The sequence below is a fragment of the Colias philodice genome, chromosome 14, assembly GCF_061535455.1.
Source record: "Colias philodice isolate Cphi_HAF_F1 chromosome 14, ilColPhil1 Martin Lab GWU primary, whole genome shotgun sequence".
Lineage (NCBI taxonomy): Eukaryota > Metazoa > Arthropoda > Insecta > Lepidoptera > Pieridae > Colias > Colias philodice.
The window spans coordinates 6,342,580-6,355,053 of record NC_143099.1 but is presented as its reverse complement, the minus strand read 5'-3'; the positions used below and the strand labels follow the sequence as shown (position 1 = coordinate 6,355,053).

At 32.3% G+C, this 12,474-nt stretch overlaps 1 protein-coding gene across 1 annotated transcript in view; it reads right to left on the bottom strand.

The window, feature by feature from the left end:
- Positions 1–372: 372 nt before the first annotated feature.
- LOC149482884 (alkaline phosphatase-like) overlaps positions 373–12,474 on the bottom strand; it is an 80,855-nt gene continuing 68,753 nt past the window's right edge. The window contains exons 8-12 of the mRNA XM_089703056.1: positions 7,819–7,995; positions 6,838–7,032; positions 3,632–3,829; positions 2,233–2,366; positions 373–1,822 (exon numbers count right to left, since the gene is read on the bottom strand). Coding sequence (XP_089559182.1) covers positions 1,589–1,822; positions 2,233–2,366; positions 3,632–3,829; positions 6,838–7,032; positions 7,819–7,995 — 938 coding nt within the window. The 3' untranslated portion in view covers positions 373–1,588. The remainder of the gene's footprint in view (positions 1,823–2,232; positions 2,367–3,631; positions 3,830–6,837; positions 7,033–7,818; positions 7,996–12,474) is intronic.

Genomic DNA, 12,474 nt, shown 5'->3' with positions numbered 1-12,474 from the left:
GCTACCTATCGAATACGTAAAGTAGGTACTAAAATTTGAAATAAATTAAAAAGTTTTGTTAACCCCGATCTAAATTCGTGTGCCAATAAGTAATTAAACGGTCGGAACTTTCAAATACAGATTCGTGATAATAACTTTGAATAGATATGCCTCATGTTATTCAAGTCGTAAAATTATAAAATCAATGGTTCAAGCCTCGAGCGAAATAACATCGTAACATAAATATAGGTATCTATAAAAAAATGTAAATCTATAGATATCTAGTTTATAAAAATTAATGTGTTAATGTAAGAAATTAGGGGCAATAATAAAACACCAAGTAATTACAATAGTTTATTTACATATACCAAATACAATTTTATTTACAGTGAATTTGTATCTAAAAAATATATTTTCTTGACAACGAAATCATTACAAATTGTTTAACAATATTTTCAAACCCTTATTCAACTATATTATTCAATGTATTGCAATTCAACTGAATGATTTAACAGAAAAAGCTAAGCTAATTGCACTGGTTTTGTCGCAATCAAAGCATTTAACTAAAGGAAACTCAAAGTAGTTGGGTAATAATTAGTAGCTGAATAAATTCACGAAGCATGATGAATACAAATGACCTTCTAGAAAATTATGCATATAGAAAACTTATAGACCAAAGGTGAATACATAAAAGTATAAATTATATTAAAATTAATACTATTACTTTAAAGTGTCGACTATAACACTAGAGCTAACAAAAATATTGGAAGTTTAACAATAGACAACAAAATGAAAAATTAAGAAGCATAAAGGTCTTCTAAAATGAAAAGCAACTACAAAAATATATCTAAGAATACGCTACAAAATACGAGATTGAAACTTTCACTTAAGAAATTGAAAAACTGGGATCAAACACAAATAAAGGCACTGAAAATCTATGAAACTCGAAGCTTTTTAGTTATGGTATATAAAGTAAATAAAAGCCACTCGTTGAAAATCTCTTAAATATATTGAATGAAATGTAACGTTAAAAAATTATCAATATACAACACTTAAATTGCGTAGTGATTTAATATGAAACTGTGTTAGCTATTGGTCTTAGGCCGTTATTTCAATAGACGGTAACAGCACGGCAATGTCGCGGCGACAACGCGGCAACAGCGCGGAAAAAAGTGGGAGCTAAAGGAAATAAAAAAAGGACATGAAATAGAGCATTTTCACATGATTTAAAATAACTAATCATAATATTGAAGTGAAACTTCTTTATCGGGGTTGGAAAAAAATTTACTGTAACATATTTTTTTCGTTACGCGTGACATTTTTCCGTTACGCGCCATCTTTTTACTATCCCTACCACGCGTGATTCGACGTATTTCTGTAATGTTGCATTTAGGAAATTATTTTTTGAAAATAAGGTCATAAAGAAGTTTCACTTCTTACGTGTGTACACTAGTACACGCACACATTTTTTATAGCATTGCCATACCATTACCTTCTAAAGCAAACACGCCCATACAGAGCGGACTACTCGTGAAACTTGCCAAAAACGGAGCGGTCTATCAGTGATTCGTGACAAAACATACAATTCCAAAACTATTTACAACCCATCCTAGAGTCCTGCGAAACTGTAAACCGATTTATAATTACAAAAGTGTTTTGCAATAAGCGCGATCGGTATAAGGTAGCGGTTGGTCATGAGCGGAGCGGATTGAGATCGCACTCGCTCGTCTGACATAACGCTTGAAGCGACAACAACTCGCCGCCCGCTTGTGCCTTCGCTTCGCTGTTCGTCTGGCGCGGACACGCTGCTCACTTCGGGTGGAACACAACTTGGTATTTTTATCTGTTGGAAATAAATATTATATTTTAGTTCGAGCAGTCTTTATAGGTACCTATACATAACTGTCTAACCAGTGATTCATATAGATTAAAAATTATGTCACTCAAGAGTAAAATTAAAGTACAAAACATGATAAAAATATCACTGAATGTGTAAATATATAAGTGCAGCTATAAAGATTTACTCTTTTAAAACATCCGAAGTTAATGTTGTATTTGAAATCTCAGAATTTAGAATAGCCAAAGTTATAAATTAAAATGTAATCTTAAATCGTATAAAAATAAAAATAAAACTTTTTTTCTATCTCCTATCCTATCTCCTTTTTCAGGTCTCAAACTATCTCTTCAAACACACACTGTCTCAGACAGTCAGAATTATTTTCACATTTATAATATTACTAGTTATTCCATTACCTGTGGTTTACTAAAATTGAAGGTGGTTTCTATACAACGCCGTGCCTGGTGCGCCAGGCAGGCCGCATACGCTATCGCATGCGGTATGTAGCTTTGCTCTACTACCCCCGTGAATAGAATTGTTGCCATTGGTCCTATGGTAAGGGAAAACAATTTTTAGTCAATAAAGTAATATTATTAAGCTATTGCATAGCTTCTATCGCGGGCCTTGAGCGCGGGGACCGAATCCAGAAATTCCGTAACGAAAAAAACCTCACGCTCCCCACTCCGACGGGCGCGGAGGTGTGGCTTGAAGGCATAGCATGCAATAGCTTTACCGCGGCAGTCCCCGAGTGCCACACGTCTTTTTTATCGTATCGTAGTACTATTATATCCATATTTTTCTTGTTTCAATGGTTTCCGCTTTACTACTAGGGCAAATTTATTTCAATAAGTGTTTTTTTTATCATTATTAGCATTATATAACTAAGTGAAGACTAATCAAATATACCAATCATGAATATCCGTTCATACAATATTTATTTATGAGAATAACTAACACGTCTTTAAAAACATCCCAAATCAATATTTTCCACCGTACAAATCACACCACTTGCGCATTCGTCATAATTATTATTATTAGTTTCATAAATCAGTCATTAAAAGACACAAACACACATAACACAGTTTGATTAAGCCCCACATACAAATAACAATGAAACAATCGGTCTGTCCAATTTCCCAAGCGTCCGAACCAGTCTGGCGAGTCACCAGACACGTCACACTGAATACATTATCGTGAAACTTTAACAATTGACTATGGATGATACTGTTATCGAACAGCGTGCAATTTATTTAAAAGTGCTTCTTGTATTGATTGAGTATTTGGAAATGTTAGTTAATGTTAACAATTTTATTGCTGATTAGTAAATTCTTGACAGGCAGTCATTTATTTAAGACAGTTGATAAATTATACGCAGGTTGTTTAAACACAAATACAAACAAATTTTAAAAACCCTTAGTTATTTTATTCTACCCGTTAAAATATATACATATAATGAAATAGTCGAACTAGTTACTACAGTAAATAACAAACACCATATCCCCTAGATAATGTACCTCTTTTTCCACACCAACCATAACAATATAATATATAATTGAATTAAAAAAATCGAAAATCGTACCTAAACTAAACACGTTCCACCAATTACGAATCTAAACAGAACAACAGTATAATTATAAAATACAACTATAAACATACCCAGCGCATATAATATAGGTACATCCTCTCCACCATGTGTCGACCACAGTCTTGGAATAGCAAAGCAGTACCATTGTATGGTAATGCTCTGGGCTCGAAGTTCCCTCTTCCATTATCATACAGTAGCGTAAGTATATTTTAAACCAAATATATACATACCTAGTGCATATATAGGTACATCTTCCCCACCATGTGTAGACCATTGTCTTGGAACAGCCGCTGCATGTACCGCATCTACCGCCATAGAAGCTGTTCCATTGTATGGTAAAGCTCTTGGCTCTGAATGACCTGGTCCAGTGCCATAGAGAAGGGTAGTGTATTTCAGACCATCTATATCTGATGGTACTGTGTCTGCACCTGGATTAAATACTTCCGTAAGTATCGAATCGTAAGTAAGTTTTAAGTAAATAACAAATTTTGGGGACTTTGACAGCAAATCACATGAAATTATCTGGAAATAGATATTTGTGTATAAACATTACAACGCGCAAAGATTTTTGGAACGAATAGACGGTCATGCTAACTTAGAATGTGGGATTAAAAGTAAGTAACATTTACTCCTAAAATCATTTAAAGATAGGAGAGAAACAATATTTTACTTTTTATACATTAGAATCTCTATGTACATTATTGTATCTAACATCAACCTAAAGCTATTTTATTAGGACGTTGACATTAAGCCAAATATCATAAAAATATTGCCTTACATTTCGCCTTGGGACATCGTATTCTTGATATTATCAAGTACGACATAAACATACAGATTCTTAGATATGAAATCAAAACGATCTTTCCGCAGAGTATATCAAACAACGTCGTAAATCAAAGCAACATCATTATATTCGCAAATGACTAGACTAATTTGTACAGTATCGTACCGCAACTTAATTACAGAAGTGAAACTCACAAGACCATAATTACAAACATTTAGCTTGCTTGAACTGTATCAACAAACGGATAACGATCTGCGCTAATTAATAACTAAACAAGTTATTTGCATTATTTGTTTGATTATAGACTAGGCAGTAGGCTAGTGGTTAAGTTTTCAGTAAATACCTACGTATAGGAAATTAGTAATCGTCTTACGCTCATCGTGTTATATTCATTAAACAGAATTATTAAAAGAGAGAAGTTGACAAGTTTATTCTAACAAACATGCACTATGTTATTATATGGTTTTTACAAATTGTCTAATGATTGTAATTACGTTGACTTATTAAAGCCCTAAATATAGTTGACAAAATATACGAAAAAGTAAATCATTACACGTTTATTCATTAACTATCCCCGCGATTTGACCCGATCTTTTAGTATCTAATATTCATGCAAAATTTGTAGTAAATCTATGCAGTACTTTTTGAGTTTAGCATTTATTCTTAAAAAAAACATTCAATGTGCAGTTTTGACTTTACTATGATTTTATTATATGTATAGATTATAACAAGCTAAATAATTATTTTACCACTAGCGGTCCGCCCCGGCTTCGCCCATGGTACATATTTCGCAATAAAAGGTAGCCTATGTTCTTACTCAGGGTCTAAAGATTATCTGTGCCAAATTTCATCAAAATCGTTCCAGTAGTTTATGCATGAAAATCATACATACAGTGGTGGACGTTTAATTAGAAACACGTAACACGATGAAGTAGTCATCAAATTCATTTAACATTTACATATTAACGTAATAGAGATTAAGTATTATTTCGTATGTAATAGAACACCCGTTTATCTAGTTTTATAAGAAAATGCTTTATTTTAATCAAACATTAGCTTAAATTAATAAAAATAAACAACTTTAAGTGAAATATGATTTCTGAGTATTTTCAGTCTGGACAACAAATTAGAAACAGGATGCTTCGAGTGATCCAAAATCAAAACCTGTTGAAATGCCGCCAATATTCTTTCTTCTACAAATATTTTCACCGTTCTTTAAACATTCTAATCTAAAAGTTTCTGAAAATTAATTTGCTTTACAGTATAAATGGTTAAAAGTAAGATTTGTGACCCCATCAACAAGGAAAATAATTTTAAGTTTACATTTTGACAAAAACTAGAGTTACAGGAAAATTGCAAATCATTTAGAGTGTTCGATAAAAATATATTCAATGGTATAGTTTATTTAAAAGAGCATGGTACTTCCGATCAAGTGCCTAGAAAAGCTCAACCATGAAAAACCGCTGCACGCGAGGATAGGCAAATGATTCTTTTGGCAAAGATGGATCCATTTAAAAGTTCAAATTCTATTATAAAATTAGTTTTTTCCGAAGATGAACCTCACAATGCGTCGATGAGATCGGTTCGCAGGCAGTAAATCGAGGCAAAATTTTTTGGGAGAGACGCCAGGAAAGTATATAGCTTCTTACTAGGCAGTACAGGGAACCACGATTTTCATTTACTAAGAAATTGCTGGTGGAAATTCCGCCAGTGAAAAAGTTTTATTTTGGGATGAAACGAGATTCATTTAATCAATTTTGATGGCAAAGGATTCGCGCGTCGTTCAGTTAACCAGGCCTTAGATAATAAATAAACAGTTCAGCATGGCGGAGGAAACATTATACTATGGGCATGTATGGGGTTGTTTTTAGACTGTTATAATCTTTATAGACAACATCGGCTTTACAACGTCGTGCCTTAGATTGTATGAGATTTTAACACGTTTGCAAAAACATATTTTCTAATAGAATTGACACCTTTAATGGATCCATCTTTGCGAAAAGAATTATTTGCCTATGCTCGCGAGCAGTGGTTTTTCATGGTCGAGCTTTTTTAGGCACTTAATCAGAAGTACCATGCTCTTTTAAATGAACTGTAGCATTGAATATATTTTTATCGAACACTCTAAATGATTTTATTTTTTCCTGTAACTCCAGTTTTTGTCAAAATGTAAACTTAAAATTATTTTTCTTGTTGACGGGTCACAGATCTTACTTTTACCCATTTATACTGCAAAGCAAATTAATTTTTAGAAACTTTTCAACGGAATGTTTAAAAAACGGTGCAAATATTTGTAGAAGAAAAAAATATTGGCGGCATTTCAACAGGTTTTGACTTTGGAACACTCGAAGCATGCTGTTTCTAATTTGTTGTCCAGACTGAAAATGCTTGGAAATCAGACTTCACTTAAAGTTGTTTAATTTTATTAATTTAAGCTAACGTTTGATTAAAATTAAGCAATTTATTATAAAACTAGATAAACGGGTGTTCTATTAAATATGAAATAATGCTTCATCTCTAATACGTTAATATACAAAAGTAAATAAATTTGATGACTACTTCATCCTGTTACATGTTTCTAATTAAACGTCCACCACTGTACATACATACAAACCTTTCCTCTTTATAATATTAGTATAGATAACAACTTACCTAAAATAGGATGCCCTCTAGGCGTAGCCTGACCACCAAACGTCAGCACATGCCCGTGATCAGCTGTAACCACTATCAGAGTTTCCGCCGGGTTTACTTTCTCAAGTGCTGCTAATAATGCCGTTTCTAATTCTAGCGTTTCATCCAACGCTCTGTATGGATTGTTGTAATGATGAGCGTGGTCTATTCTTCCACCTATAACAAATTTATGAAATCAGGCTCATTGTTCTTCAAAAGAACGCACACACAATTATAAGTAAGAGATATATTATGAAACTAAAAAAATGTGTGCGTGTACTAGTGTACACACGTAAGAAGTGAAACTTCTCTATGACCTTATTTTTCAAAAAATAATTTCAAAAAAAGATGACGCGTAACGGAAAAATGTCACGCGTAACGAAAAGATGTTACAATTAATTTTTTTCCAACTCCGATAAAGAAGTTTCACTTCAATAAATAAATAAAGGGAGATTATATGGTTCAATTATCTTGAGCGAAAAAGAGAGAATTGAAGTAAAATGTGGTTAGCTTAATTAGCCACATTTCGATGTGGCATTTCCGAAAAGCTAATCTTCATCTTTTTACTTATATATAAAATCATTGATTCTTAATAGCATACAATCAGCAGAACTGTAATATATATCAAATGTTCGCTATTCTATCTTTGTATTAAGTGTGTAGGATGAAAATCAATCAAATTATTCGTTTGGTAAATAATTCCACTCTTGCAAGTCATCTCTGAGTAATGTGCGGCATTGGAAGGCAGAACTCGGGAAATTGGATACAGGAAGCCATTAATTAATGTTATGGATACGGGAACATATCTCTAAACTTAATTGTTTACTATTATAATTACTATATAGCTACACGTGGCTGTTATGTTAATATTAAACACATTAGAACAAAGTTTCCTTACTTTTACACAAAGCCTTTAAATTTTGAGTGACATAGTGTCACGGAAAGTACTAAAAGTCAACTCACCCTCGAGCAATAAGAAGAATCCCTTATCATTCTTTGTCAAGATAGAAAGGGCAGCGCGTGTCATGTCAGCGAGTGATGGGTCTTCGGCCTTCACGTTTCCGCTTGCGCTTGTGCCGTCCTCGTCCGCTACCGCTCCTCGCTCCGCGTTGAACTCCATGTGGGAGTATTCGAATAAACCTGTATAATTAGTTGGTTTAATTCTTTCATCACCTGTATAATTAATTGGTTTAATTCTTTCATCACCTGTATAATTAGTTGGTTTAATTTCATCATCATCATCAGCCCATTATGTTCCCACTGCTGGTACTTGAGCAGTTTGGTACTTAGTTATTGATACATATCTAAACTGCTTCATGGGTCTTATTGGCACATTTTTTATTTTTATACATATAGGTATGTTAAATGTTAACTTTAAGAAAGTTTATCGTAGTGATATTTATAACAGAAAGAAATAAAGGTTTTGAAGATGATGATGATGAAGGTGGACTAATTTACAAATAGATAGATATTATAATTATAAAAGATACAATATTATATGAAATAGGAGAGAGATAAACCCAAGAATAGCTTAGAACGCGGCTAGTATTCTACAAAATTCAGCCTTTATATTTAAATACGAAAGCCCTAATCCTGTTGACAATATTAAATTGTTGATCTATCTTTCGAGCTTCTCATTAAAATACTAATAAAGCAAATAATTACTCCTTTTCATTAATTAATAGGTGCCGCTTATAAAGATAAACATTATAAAGCCCGCTTAGATTAGTAGATAATTCCATAACAGAGTTATAATAAGATAGCAGCGGATTCATTAAAATTTATCTTCGCATAAAGTTCATTTAAAATTAATTAAAAAATGTGGTGTTTTGGATGAAGATTTAATGTTATTTAGTCTGTGGAAAACATTTAAATGTACGTTCGTAATAGACTTATTTTGTTACACGTGTATTAAGTCATAATCTGATTGTATAAAGGTCAAAGACCTCATTAAACCTTACTCACTTATATTTTCTAGAGACAGGAAGTAAGTACGGGATACTTTATTTAAGACAAAACAGAGAATTCTTTATGAGGTTAACATCTACTTAAGGTCACTGAACTAGCGCAGTCAGTGGCTATTAGGGTACTGGGTAACAATAAAACTTTAGTAAAATACATAAAAAAAACAGGTAAACAACAACAAGAAATGTATATATTATATCACTTTATTCGAAATTATTTTACTGCTGTAGTAAACGTGTGGCACGACTGTAAAAGTATTTTATTAGTGTTTGCTTTAGCGCCTATATGAGTACCTAATTATTAATTTATGATTAAAAAGCATTATAACCACAACATTTATAACCTATAACCCATTATAACCTACAAGCAATTTAGACCTAATTAAACAATTAAAATAATTACACTAACCTTTAAATGATTTTGTCAACAATTTTAAATATTTTAAAGCACAAGCAAAACCCAAGACGCATTTCCATTAAGTCTAAAGAGCAAATAAAGCAATACTGCTTCATGTTTACTGAGACGTCAGTCAAGCGACTAAAAGGATTCCAACTGGAGTGATTTTCCCCAGAAATGTTTGAATTCAGACACCCTTAATTAATTGCAGCGTCAAATATATTGCACGGTTTGAAAGCACGCCATTGATATGGATGAGTTTGTAAATGGTAATAGTGGAGTTTATTTAATAGGATTATTGTTATGAGGTTATAAAATAAAAGTTGGCTGTCGAAGTGGTATACTTTTCACGTTCAAAATTAAATATTTTTTGTTATTTGTAAATATTTATTGTTAGTTTTTGTTGATATTTTTTTTCTTTATTTAGCTACTTAATATAAGTTACATGAACCTTAATATACTGAAATTTATTTACATAAATGTACAGATTATAACGCCAATTACTTATGGGTTCTAATCTTATTAAAACCAAACTAATCAAATATATAGCATTTCCCATATTATCTCCTTAATCTTTTTCCTCATAGAAGGATAGTGAAATTGATAGGGTAATATAAATGAATGAATGCGTGTAACTTACAGTCGTATATATTGAAAAATTTTGGCAAATGCTATACAATTTTGTAGCTTGTAAAAGTTCAACGCATCACCTGATCATTCATTTAAATTGCAACCTTTCTCCTGACACGCATCATTTTTTACCGTCAACAAACTCGGTTACAAGGTAATATAGTCTGTATGTTTTCAGGCCAAATTGGCCAGACAAACTTGTCACTGTGCCAAGATGCACATGTGAGACGATGGAAAACTTTCAAGATTGGTGAAACTTCCTTGAACGGAAATTTAATCGCGGAAAACATCGTTCCAACTGCGATTGCAGTAACTTATATATGACTAACTTTTTGTGGATGTGACATTTAATAATAGTTCTTGGTTAGAATAATAGTTGTGGTGAGGGCGGTGTTATATTGGCTTCATGATATTATCGGAAATTCTGTTTCATTTCTTTGTACGAAAATAAACAAGGAAAATGGTGAATATCCCTCGCCTTTTAACTCCATTGACTTCTGACTCTATTGTAGCTAAATGAATGTCAATTTAATGCTTGATATTATTTACCTCGATCTTAAAATACATGCTTCACAAATTTTGTAAAATATTGAACTTAGCTATCTAATGAAGTGGAATGATTCGAGTCGTAACATAATATAGTTTTGTGCATTAAGCAATTTATAGAAATGATCTCAAACGTGTGTTATTAAGGTTGATATTGCGTTATCAAGTCGCATCACTTTACGCCTCTCTGACTAACCATATGACACTCTCAGTGATATAGGATTTCCTGTTGCATAATGGCAATAGAATGACTAACACCTAGGACGTATCTAGAGCGCTCTCAGATAGACTGTAATATGAGACGATCTGTATAGTGCAAGGGAAGTGTTCGTGTAATACAAATTGATTGACTAAAGTTTATAAATAATTTGGAAAATCCAAAAGTGCACGCCTCATAATTTTTTTTTAATAAATATTTATTAATTATTATTTTTGTTTATTTAATAACAATTAAACCACATCGAATCAGACCCTGAAAAATGAAAGGGTTATATTCCTGAGCATACTCAAGCGTAAGAGAAAAAAAAAGACTCGATTAGTAAAGTATTTCGGTCGCTATCGTGTTAACAAGAAAAAGGATCCGCACATACAGACACACGGACGTCCAAGACAGAACTTTTTTAAACTGTTTTTTAACTAGTTTAAATAACAAAAATGACATCAAAAATATCATGAACGTTAAAAATAGTGTTTTTTCTTAATATGTGTGTGTATGTATTATCTTACAAGTGCAATGTATGATACATAAAGACATTTTAAGTTTGAAAAATCAGATGTTTTGCGCGAAGTGACAGTAGTACCCACCTCAACGCTTCGCTTATGAGGCGTGCAATAATATGACTAAACTCTGCTAGCCACTCAATCACTTAACGGTTTAATTTACTTCATAAAGGACAATGCCCACCTTCCATACATTTGAAAACCTGATAAAGAAAGTTTATGTATAGACCGCAAGTATAGCAGGAATACTGCGTGCTTGATTAGGGAATAATTCCCTGTTTTCACTTTTACCAGTTAAACGCCAGGAATTTTAAAAAATACGAATTACTACTTTGTAGGTTAGGAATTGTCGCGGGCAAATTATCAACACAAATAGCTATGGAAATATGTAGGCAGTACATATGTACCAAGTAGGTATTAGTAATTAGGTAGTAGGTACCAAAACGAAAGAGACTGCGCCGATTCGAATATGACAGGCGGCTGTCAAACGTCAAAACAATCCGTTTCACTCTATCATCATCATAATTAAACGTAAACTGATAATGTTCGTATTATTTTTTACTTGACTTTAATAAATGTTCATAATATTTTACTATTTAGGTAAAAGAATTAAGTACTTAAAATATAACAAACAGTAATAAAACTAGTTAAAATAGTAAAAGTCAGTCTCCAGTCGTCACTCGCCAGCAAGTAAAACGGAACGTAGCAACTCTACAGATAACGTTCAAAAACCATAATTTCATTTTTTAAGAAGTTTGTACGAGTTTAGAAAAATAACAAAAATCTTTTTTTCCTACGTCTCTGATAAAAAAATGATAAGCGTAATGAGTTCACAATAAAATAAGCTAAATTTTAAGATTTGTTTCATTTCTATACATGTTCAGGTGAAAAATGGGCATTGTTCTTTTGAAATTAAATGAAAAAATAACATTGTTTTAAACTAAGTAGTAGGTATCGTTAATAATGATTAACATAACGGCGCTTAAGGAAAAAAAGTTCGATCAAAGCCGCCTTGACCAAAATTCCGCGATGTTTTTTACAAATTCATTCAAGCCTGAAAGTAATTATTTTAACGTAGCAAATAATCCACGGATCGTGGAACAAAATGTAGATCAAGCAAATTAAAATTGTATAAATATCTTTCTTTAATCCATACCATCTATAATAATAAACTGATATCTACAAATGACCTTCCTTGCCGATAAGGAAAGGAAGTGTGATAAAGTGGTACTGTAATCCAGTATTACAGAAACTTTCTTTGAAACTTATACTGATGTAGAACCATTTTGGCATTATATTTGTATTAAACATGACTATTTTTCCATATTATATTTTTTTTTGTACTTACCCAAGTATCGTAGG